The following is an 11750-nucleotide window of genomic DNA, read 5'->3' as shown; positions in this document are numbered from 1 at the left end:
CCTAGTTTAGATGGGGAGCTCTATTGTCTGAAGGTGTTTGGAGAAAAGCTTTTCTTTTTATCTTCATCAAAAAGAGTTTTGTTAAATGAGCTTCAGGAATCTGATTAGAATGTTTTCTGTGCTGCACTTTGGGGATATTGGGTAGAGTTCACCTATCTATGGTAGCACAATCTATCCTCAGCTACACGTTCCCAGCCCCATATATGAGTGGATCACTGACTTCCTCACAAACAGAAAGCAACAAGTGCGGGTTGGCAGCTTAGTTGACCCCATTACTAGCGACACCGGTGTTCCACTAGGTTCTGTCCTCTCCCCCGTTCTCCCTGTACACCAATGACTGCCTTTCCAGCCCCTCATCCATCAAACTGGTCAAGTTTGCAGATGACACCACAGTCCTGGGCCTCATCAAGAACAACGATGTGATGGTATACAAGGACACTGTGTCACAGCTGACAGAGTGGTGTAGACGTAACAACCTGGAGCTCAACGTCAACAAGATGATGGAGATGGTCATAGACTTTCGCAGGCTTCCTCCACCACCCAGTTCTAATCAACAGCTCTGCAGTTCAGGTGGTGAACTCTGTAAAGTTCCTGGGGACTACCATCACCAGCAAACTCAAGCATGAGAGAAACACTCGGCCACGGTCATAAAGCGAGCACATCCGAGGATGTTCTTCCTCAGATTGTTCTACAAAATGAACCTCTATTCCATGGTTTACTTCCACTTTTACAGCACCACCATTGAGAGAGTCCTAACCTCCTCCATCACTGTGTGGCTCCCTGCATCCTCTGCCCACACCAAGAGCAGACTGGAGCGCATCGTGCACGCAGTTCCACCTCACAGGCCTCCAACAGGAGCCTGTGTGTATGTATTCTGCACAATAGAAGATCCCCGCAGAGGACTAGCAGGATATTGGACGACTCATCTCACCCAGCTCACTCACAATTCACACTCCTCCCATCAAAATGAAGGTTCAGATTCATCAGGACCAGAACAACCAAGCAAATGAACAATTTTTCCACCAGGCCACCACAATCTTAAATAAGGACATTGCCACCCTCCAGCCACATCCACAGTCACTTGTTATTCAAATGGTCCTGTTTCTCTGGGATACCATGTCAAACCATACCATGGCAATTCCTCTGTCACACACTTGTCAGGAGGCCAAGCAGTCTTGGAGATGGGACCGAAACTGGTTGAAAGAAGTACATGCTCTGAAGAGTTTTCAGCTGACAAAACTTTAATTTTTTTCCTGGTGCAGGACATCAACCAAACTACACCAACCAAGAACAATGGCAGACATGTTTCTTACATAGAGGAGGAACTAAATTGGAAGAAACCATTTTTAAAAGGATGTTATCAATTATCCAAAGGTACAGTCCTGTACACACCTGCTTGGAGAGTGAACCAGCAGAGGTGAGTATTTCACAATATTTTAACTCTTTAACTCATGAATGTTCCTTTTATGAAGATTTAAACAAAAACAAAATATTGTAAAGTGAAATCAACTTACCTTTGTACAAAAATTAAAACAAGATGTTGCCTACCAAAGAACCACAACCCAAACAAATCCACTTCACCCAAAACAACAAAAATAAACCAATGTAGAAAACCAAATGCTGTGTTTAGCTGCTACTTTGGCCAATATACAGGTAACAATGGGTTATTGTTCACCCTCGCACCGAGTGACAATGGAGAATAAGAAAATCCTGTATAACAGGAAGATACCTCCTGCAAAACCAGGCCTGGTTAGTCTCAACTGAAGGCCTGTTGAAGCAGACAAACAAAAAAAGAACACAATAACACTGATCCATAAATACTTCCTGTGTTAGAAAAGGTTGTGATAAACTAGCTGCATAGAAAAATCTGTTCAGGGTCCCTGAAAGATTTAGGGCTGTCCTTCTAGCATCAGTCCCATAGGACAATCAATTAACCCCGGGAATTAGGAGGATCAAATTAGGCTTGTAGGTTGTGGGGCTTCAGGTTTTTCAATTAGCAGTCAGTGGTCAATGGCCACTTTCAGGTTCCCTGACATTGTCAGGGAATAGTGGGTGATACAATACATCATCCTTCCCTTGCTTTTCTCTAGGGATCTTTTCATTATCAGGCCATTGTCAGCCCTGTCAGTGTAAATGTAAAAGATTGAGTGTGGATTAGATGTAGATGATGATGGAGGGGTGGAGTCAAGCCTAGGTTGTAAATGTCATCCTCACCGGACGATTGCACTTCTTGACTACAGAATAATAGGCGTCATGACCTCTCAGAGGTCTGTACTGACACCAAACCCCTCCCACTATCTTCCATCTGCCAATGCCTAGACAGCCCTGTTGGTGAAGAGACCTTTACTATTTAGGGCAGGGGCATGAAATGAAAAGAATAAAATGGCTGCGGATCATTTGTTCCTCCAGATTTTCAGACCGTTTAGAATTTTGAAGCACTAATGTACCATAGCCTAGCAGAAGGTGGAAATATTTGAAGCCTATGAGAGACTACAGGAGGAATTACAGTAAAACAAAATATTTATCTATATATTTATTTAGGAAATAACTCCAAATTGTACAAATGTTTGTTGTCTACATAATTCTTGTTAATGGTACAATGCAAAAAGCTGTACTTATCCTGTACACTCTGTGTGACATTCTGTCTCTGTCTGCACCTGTGCATGACGTGCATCCTCTTCATTGCAGCCTTGTCTCTTCAGTAGCTTGGGGAATAGTCAAGTCATACAGACAAGCTGCCTGAAGACTGAACAGAGATATAAACCTCAGAGCACAGGTAGCTCCCTTGTGCCAGCATACTGATTTACCTCAACAAAAGAACATGCAGGAGGTACAATGTGGCATCACAGGTGTCAAATTAATGGGCCTATATTACAATGGAAAGTTAAAAAAAAATCACTCATGAGAGCTCACACGTGGGCTTGATGACATTTTGAAATGACAAACATAGACTAACACTCAAGTTCAGCGGGGAAAAATAAGGAATGTGAATTATATGTTTGCTTCACTGTGGGGAAGGGTTAGAAGCTCTCATCAGCAGCCAGTCTAAAACAAAGTCAATATTACTGCACAACTGTTTGGGACTAGGAGGGGGGAATGCAAATGGACCATTGCTGCCAGCAAAAAACCTATGGCAGCATGTGTGGCATGCAAAATGATCATGACAAAGGAGGGTACATCCCTTGTGAGTAAGCCTGCAGAACAATGATTACAGACTAGTGAATGTGTCTACTTCCACACAAGAGGCTGCAATTCTAATGCAAATCAAAGCGGCTGCAACATTACATAAAAACATTCCTCCAAGACAGGACAAAATAAGATAAAGTGTACCTGCTAATTTGTAATTACAGTGATTCATCAAGCATGGAAAACCTGGCCCTAGAGCACCATCTGCTGGGCTCAGAGTAATGCAGTGGAACTGTTCTCATTTTAAGACATGTATGCTTTTACTGATTTATTTCTATTTATATTACACTATTGTGTTTCACTTTCTTATAAATGAATGATAGAAAGGGAAAATTATGTACATTTTTAAATACTATATAAAACAATATATCCGGAGGCAGATATAGTCTCTGTGGGATGTTTTTCTGCCTTTTATTATTAGCCTTACTAAAAACTAAATAACTGAGACCTGCACTTTGCTTAGTTAGCAACATAGTGCAATGACTGAATTACCTTTTTCAGCATACCATCATGTTTCACAAAGCCATTAATTTGATTCAGCTGTGTTGGAGCATCGAAAAACCTGCAGGACAGTACATCTTGAGGACCAGGGTTGGAGACCACTGCGTCTAGATTGATCTTAAGGTGTGTCTGTGTGTCTTCCTCTTAAGGGTAGCCAGAGTCCAACTCTCACATGATGACTGCTGGAAATAAAGAGAAAGTTAGGTCTAGAAAATGTAAAGATCGATTGGCTCCCTGTTTTCATCCATACCTCCAAATTCCATTCCTCCCCCACACATCCCTTCTCTTTTATTTTCATTCCAAGGAAAGATACAAGAAGGAGAGCCAAGGCCCGGTTCTGCTCAGCTGCACACACAGTACAGGTTAATAGAAGGGAGAAGAGGGAGCTCAGGTCCATGCTGATTGGTGAACCACTGATATACAGCTTCTCCACAGTTGAATCTGTCACTGTTAATCAAGAGCCATCTCTTAACAGCCAGCAAGGACTATCAGAGAGGTGAGCCCATGGCTTTTCAGAATGAAACAGAGGATAAATCATTTGTACATAATTAGTGCTCAGCAAGGTTACAACTGACACGTATTTTCATCTTAATTAAGAGGGAAATTTGTTCCATTAATTTAATTTGGTGTGCTTCAGTAGCTTTGCACCTAACCAAGTTAATCTTCCACCTGTCAGGGTAGAAATGGACATGGACCTTAGATTACACAATGAAATGGGCTTTTTTTTATTCTTTCCACACACACATACAAACACACACACAGCCCATAACTTGTCTCTCTATCTTTGCTGGGTCTTTCCATTAACTTCCATCTATTTCTACAGCTTAACCATGACCTTTGAATGAATGAGTGATTGAATGAATAGGATTTTTTTTCCAGACAATTTTGATAAACAACAATAGGTTTACCCTAGACCTAAAAATGATGGGTTCATGAACCCTGACCCTAAAATCCTAAACTCAATTCACACCTTAGTCCTAAACATGACCCCTGACAGCAGTGCCCCATGTGGGGTCCAGGCATTGTGCACTACAAGGAAGTCCTCACAATGCTATATTTCTAGAAAATGAACCCCAAAATGTGTGAAATACAGTAACACACACACTCACACACATGTTCTGTCACACTATCCTTGTGGGGACTTACCCTTGACTGCCATTAATTTCTCTCTCATTTCAATGGCCCAACCCAGATTCTTGCCCTAAACATAACAATTACCAAACCCTAAATGTAACCTAAACTGGATTCTTACTGTACCTTAGTTTTGAACCTAACCCCCGCTCCAAGAGAAGACCAGTTGTTGGTCCCCAAAAGTAACTATTACTGGGAAATTCTCCCCACCAGGTAACAAAAACATGGTCACACACACATCACAGCTAGGACATTAGAATAGAAAAGAATAGAATAGAAAATCCCTTTATGGGGAAATTCTGTTGTTACAGCAGCAACAAGATTATAGAAAAAAAAATTGTCACACAAATGTGGACCTTAGAAAAGTGTATATGAATAAAATAATAGTTAAGAGTTAATAAATAAAGTGTTTTAACAATATAAAAACTGCACCTGGAGAATAAATAACAAATATACAGCTTTGGACATTTTTACAGTAATGGGTATTTGAAAATAGCAGCAAAATGACAGCAGCATGTTATTTAATTGACAAAGATAGAAACTTTGCAAAATCAGCATGAATGTAAAACTTATTGAGGTTGTTGGGAACAGTGATGGTTATAGAGTCTAAACTGCATCCTTAAATCTTTTGTGGCATGTGCAGAAAGGATGCTAGCAGTAATGTACTCAGTGGACAGCATTTTTAGTGCTGAGAGTTGTCACAGAACAGTAGACAAGGAGTCAGTACTAGATAGCTGCTTTCTACAACAGACAGTTTGTTAAAAGAATAAGCAATACGGAGAAATTCTTGTTTTGTCATATTGCCTTGCATAAAACAATTTGAAACCAAACTCAAATGTAGCTTCCATCTTCTTGAATGTCAATGGTTTGATCTTGTTGGAGTCAGGGGAGATCCAAAGACTTGTGCCCTCTAATCCGGCAAAGCTGTATAGAGCTGTAGTAATTGAGTGAAGTGGAGAATGACTTCTTTTGTAACTAGGAGATTTTTAATGGAATTCTCCATTGGCTCCTGGGCATTCGGGTAGACAATCATCACATGAACTGAAGCATAGTCTATTATTGCATCCTGCACACCTTAACAGAGTGTCTATCAGGTGCCAATGTATGCACTCTCACCCATGTGTGAAGCTGTATTTCAAGTGTAATGGCTTTTCTTTTCAACACTCCTGTATGGTCTGAAAAGTAGATGTGAGATAAAACCATGTAATAGAAAGGGAAAAAAAGTCTAACACTAAATCCTAAAATGTCGCTACAAGATTCTTCAGCAGTGAGCCATCTCTCCATTCACAGCACCAGCAACATTCAAACTTAGATCCAAATTATTCATACCCCTGTCAGATTCAGGTTTTGAGTTTATTCTTACTGATGGTAATGTGATTTTGGTTTGGCCCAACTATAATCTTGACCTGAAACTGTCAAGAAAAACTGCGAAGAGGCTAAAATCCGAGAGATGCCTATAAATTACCAGAATAAATAATCAAAATATCATTGGTGATGTGCAAAAAAGCTAGTGAGTATTTATAGGGAAGGTATAAATAAAGTAATGCCTACAGAGAACTGTTTTTTTAGTATATATATAGATATATATATATCTATATATATATCTATATATATAAAAGTAAATATAGATAGCTCAATATTCGTTTTTACTTTATGTACCCTTTAAAGGGTGCCTGCCTCCCTTGGTAAACCAATTTTTTGGTTTCATGAAAATTAAATGTGCAAGGGGTATGGATAATTCTTGACTTGGGGACAGCATGTAGGTTATTGCTTGAGTTCAACACACTGATATTAGAAAAGCTTTGCAAAGGAGGACAATGTCTCTGGGCAAAAGCATAACTTTGCTGTAGGTTTCATGTTCCACCTGCTACAAAGCTTTATTTATAGTGCAACATTTTAAATAAAATTCTTTCTCAAATACAAATGTGTGCATGCACCAGATTACTATTTACTTGCACTGCCTGAGACTCTTTGAACACCAGTTTGATAATTTATATATATATATATATATATATATATATATATATATATATATATATATATATATATATATATATATATATATATATATATATATATATATATATATATATATATATATATATATATATATTTGCACTTTTTATTGAAATTATTGTTTCCCATACAAGTATACATACCGATTTTACAGTGTTTTTTTTTCTTTCCAACCACAAAATCCAACAGAATCTGCACATATATTCTGTACATGTATTAAACTGTAAGCAAACTATTTACAGCCTGTAACTCCATAAGGGTACCCAAACCCACACTATTAACCAACAAAGTCTGATCTCCATGGTGAAATAAAACCTTGCCAATTTTCCCAATAATTTTTAAGATTTCCAGATTCAAATCTGAAGGAAAAAGTCAGCCTTTCCATAATATAAATATTATGTATATTTCAACCCAATCGTCCCAATCTTTTAGGAGTTTCTGTCTTGAGCATTTTCCTAGTAATGGCTTTTTTGCTTGCTACCAACATATTCCTATAAATATATTTATCAGCAGCTCTTGTTAATCTTTCCATCCCTCTCCCCATGTACAGATCATCAAATTTGAATGGATTACTCACCCACAGTACCTTATCCATACAACTCTTTAAATCCTGCCAATAGGGGACCATGTAGGTACAATCCCAAAACACATGGAAGTGGCCTGCTCTGTCCTCTCCGTACTGCCTCCAACATTTGGTATCTCGGTATTTTGTTTGTGCTGGTGTACTAAATATCTTACAATATTCTTCCAGCCAAACTCTCTCCACAAAGGGGAACAAGATGTTCTCCACTGTTGCCTACATATCTCCTCCCAGTTCTCCTGAAAAAGTCCACAGTTAGCATCTTTTTCCCATCTTACTTTTATGTATATCGTATTGCTTTTCTTCAAATTTTCCAATCCTGTGTACAATCTAGATATTTTCTTCCCCAAGTTTGATTCATTTGCCGAAATAAACATCTTTAATATACCAGATTCCAGCTCAATTTTTTAATAATTCTTCTGTATAGTGCCTCAATTGTAAGTACCTGAGGAAGACCTTGTTGTTTAAATCGTATTTATTCTTTATTTCTTCAAAGCTGCGTATAGTATTTCTCTTAACCACCTCCCAGAATATATTTGGACCTTTTTCCCATTTACTAAATGTTTTATCTGTTACATTAGGTTTAAAATCTGAATCATATGCTATCCACCTCAGTACTCTACTCTGTCAACCCATATTTTAAAATAATTGTATTCCATATGTCAAGGATTTGACTCCTCCCTAAGGTGTTTTCTCAGCTTGTTATCATTTATTATGGCTTGTAGAGGTATCGTGGGTGACATAGCACATTCTATAACTTTCCATTTCGCAGTGTATAATGGATTGCTTATGTTGAGGAGAGGAGCAAGCTGTCTTGATCTATTATTAATAGATCTTTGGTATTAATTTATTTAATCTATTTATAGAACTGCTTTTTTATTGCCTGAACACCAGTTAACTTTGTGCTATTGCATTACTGTAACAGTTGTTTAGCCATCTTTCTGTATGAAGGCCAACCTGTGGATTTTTCTGGTCTCTCCAAAACCCTAATATCCTTCCATATGCTTACTTTTTCATTTTTGGAAATGATCAGTAATCGGCAATTGAGCAGAATTAAAGCACGTAGTCCAAGCCAGCCCTGGTCATTTTAATAAGCAAAATATGATTTGGGGGTTAATATTTCTTAATATGTATTGCTGCATTCAATAGCGGGATTATATATTTTATAAAAAAAAATTTTTTTATTAATTGGAGATATGAACGTGCTGTTTACAGTCTCATACCAGTATGTAACACCTAGTGGTACTATAAGTGATAAAAATATCAATCCCTGGAAATACACATGTAATTTATTACCCTTTCTGGGTTTATTACCAACCTGTTACTAGATAATTATCTTTCATGGCTGTTTTCCTTTTTCAAAATTGCAGATAACAGGAAATACAAAATATTAAGCATATGGTTTTATTAATCCATGCAGAGAAAAAGGGAGTCCATCTTGTCACATATTCAAGCATAGTTTGTTCTGTGTTTAGCAAAAAGCAAATACATTTACACAGTATTAGAGTTGTTGCAGTTATCAAAGCAAACATTGAAAAAATCCTGAGATGATCACAGAAGAGGTACAGCTCACACTGTAGTCCACATCCAATACACCTCCAGCAATCTGGTCAAATGCAAGAAGGCACCTGTGAATATTGATATCACACATTTCATCTTTTTTTATCAGTCACCTGACATGAATGTGGCTGGACAGAAAAGGGAAAAGTTTAATTTCATTTAGATTCAAATTTCTTATCCGTCTGTGTTCATTTTAAATGAAGGTTTTCTGACTTAGCCTTAAATAAGCAAAAACAGCTACTGATCAAACGTGCTGTTGCTTTTAACATCTGCTCCACATGGGCTGCTCCCTAGCTTTTTTCTTTAGACACCACATTCTTGTTGGCTTTCTGCAGTTCCTCTTCAGCTATGGGTTCAATGATGGTACCAAGATGGGTCACCACCCTGGGTTTGGTGACTTTTTTCACGGTTCGCTCCGTGTTCCACGTACGGCCCAGCGGTGAGCGGATACAGCTTTCAAACTGTGTGGAGTTCTCAAAGGGGAAGGGCAGGGAATGAACCTGGTGCAGGCTGATGGAGGCACTCTTCTTCTCAGAAATGATGACACTGGGAAGATGTTGGTCCTTCCTAGGTGGAGGAGGAGCACCCTTGAACCTAAACCTTCTGCGCTTTCTTGTTGGTAGTTTAAGACCCACACCTCCCCAATGACCCCAGCCAGGCAAGGTCAGGTCTATCACCTTTGGCTTCCCTTCGTCCTCCTGCCTCCTTTTATCTTTAAGAAAGTCTGAGATAACATCATCTCCAGCAAAAGCTTCCTTAATCAGTCCCCTTTGGTCAAGCTTAGCTTCTGAATTCTCTGAGTCTGTGATCGTTGGAGTGAGTGGAACTTTGATCATATTTGTTTCCTTAGTAAGAACTTCTTTTAGCTCAATCCCTTTCTTCTTCTTCTTCTTCTTTAGTTTGCCTACTGATTTCCCTTCCGAGGGTGGGGCTTTGGTGGTGCCAGGATGCTTTTCCTCAGCTGATGGTTCATGATGGAGAAGTTCCAGGTCCTCCACAGTTCTGATCCTCTCCAGCCCCTCCTCCAGCTGAGCTGACTCATCATTGATGTCAGCAGAGGGGACTCCTTGAGTGTCTTTGGAGTTGTTCTCCATTCTTCTGGGGGGGGTTGTTATCTCTGCGGGGTCATTTTCATCGCTGTCAGAAGCTGCTGAATCTTCTGTTGCAGCCCTCTCCTGCAGGTTCCTCCTGCGGTCAAACTCTCTGAGGAGGGCCTCCTCCTCCGTTTCCTCAGCTTCTTGCTCCTCTTCTTCTTCCTCAGCAGCTACTACCTCTCTTTCCTCTGTCTCTGTAATTTTAAGTTTCTCCTGTGTTGGCTCTTCAGTTAGTTTTCCTTTCATCCAGGGATTTAATGCATCTCGCATGTCTACTGCATCATTAACAAAGTCAGGGAGAACTTCTGCATCACATTCTCTCCCCTCCTCCTCCTCATTCAATGGCACCACCAGCTTCTGAGTGAGCTCTCTGTTCATTTCCAGCTGCTGCTGCATGGCTTTGCGAGCCTCATCGTCGTATTTGGCCATGATGGCCTTTGATTTGGCCCATTTGCTGCTGTTCTGATGCTTTAAAGACATCCTCTCCTGCATCCTGGCTAGCTCCATCTTGTTGAGCTCCTGCAGGGCAGCTGCTGGGTCAGTTTTCACCATCTGGTCAAAGTTCTTCAGGAACTCTTTGCGTTTGGCCTTGTTCTGCACTTTGTGATACTTCTTGCTTTTGATTTTTCTCTCTCTCCGAGCCTTGGCCTCATAGTAGGACTGAAGGATCCGAGCTTTTTGCAGCTCTGCACGACGGATCTTGGCTTCCTCCAGACTCATGGCCTTTACTGAAGCCTTTTCTGCAGGGGTCAGGACCGGGTCAGTCAGGGGCTGTTTGTTAGCAGACAACAGGGCAAAGACTTCCTGCTCCAGTGGAGTCTTAGCCTTCCATCCAGCTACCAGTGTCTCTACTGGTTTGGGGCCAGCCGGCTCCTGACTGAGAGGGAAGACCAGCTGCTCGGCCTTGTTGTTCTGAATGATGATGCTGTCCCAGCGGCTCACCTCTGATGCTGCCTTCTGGAAAGCCATATCCCTCTGGATTCTCTCGGTCTCCTGCTTACTAAGAGGAGAGTCGAGGGTTTTATTAATGTGCTGCATTTTCTTCAACTCTTTCTTCCTTTTATTTGGAACAGCGGAGGTCTTCTCTAGGCTCCCCATCAGATCGGCCAGCTCCACCTTACCGGGCCCCCCCTCGGTGTTTACGGAGAACTCAGACATGTGTACAGCCGCCTCAGACCTCTCTCCCAGCGTTTTCTTCCTCTTTCCACCCAAAGCGCTGATCGCCTCCAGAAGTTTTTGCCGTTTTCGTTCATCTTGGCCCTCGTCCTCCTCACTACTGGTGACCTCTTCCTCAGCTCCATCCATACCCTCCTCTGCTTCCTTATCCTCCACGCTGGCAGCAACACCACAGCTCCTCTTTAACGTATTTTTATTCCGGTTTTTCCTAGAGACACTCGCCATGCTGGAATCCACGCCGCTGCTCAGTCACGTGTGTGCCGTAAACACAGTCACTATCGTGAACCGTTGTCGTCATAAGAACAAAAGTGTCGCAAAAATGTTTCTTTTTTTCCAATGAACTTTCTTTCTCAGGGGTTCAAAAAATACATTTTTTTCACAAAACAACCTCTAGTATATAGTATGTTTCATATTGTACGTGGCTATAGATCTGTATTCTGTATATATATCTAATTTGTCTGCATCATCCACATCAAGTCACACAAGTCAAATTCCTTGTAAGTGCA

General features: G+C 40.4%; 1 protein-coding gene across 1 annotated transcript; it reads right to left on the bottom strand.

Moving 5' to 3' along the window:
* Positions 1-8802: 8802 nt before the first annotated feature.
* Positions 8803-11519, bottom strand: si:dkey-251i10.3 (uncharacterized protein LOC553498 homolog). The gene has a single exon (XM_038294136.1). The coding sequence runs from the start codon at positions 11467-11469 to the stop codon at positions 9265-9267; it is 2205 nt and encodes a 734-aa protein (XP_038150064.1). The 5' UTR covers positions 11470-11519; the 3' UTR covers positions 8803-9264.
* Between the last annotated feature and the right edge of the window lie 231 nt (positions 11520-11750).

This window comes from Cyprinodon tularosa, unplaced genomic scaffold (assembly GCF_016077235.1).
Source record: "Cyprinodon tularosa strain WSP-4 unplaced genomic scaffold, ASM1607723v1 ctg335, whole genome shotgun sequence".
Taxonomy (NCBI): Eukaryota; Metazoa; Chordata; class Actinopteri; order Cyprinodontiformes; family Cyprinodontidae; genus Cyprinodon; species Cyprinodon tularosa.
The sequence above is the reverse complement of the archived record's forward strand: the minus strand, read 5'-3'. Positions and strand labels throughout refer to the sequence as shown.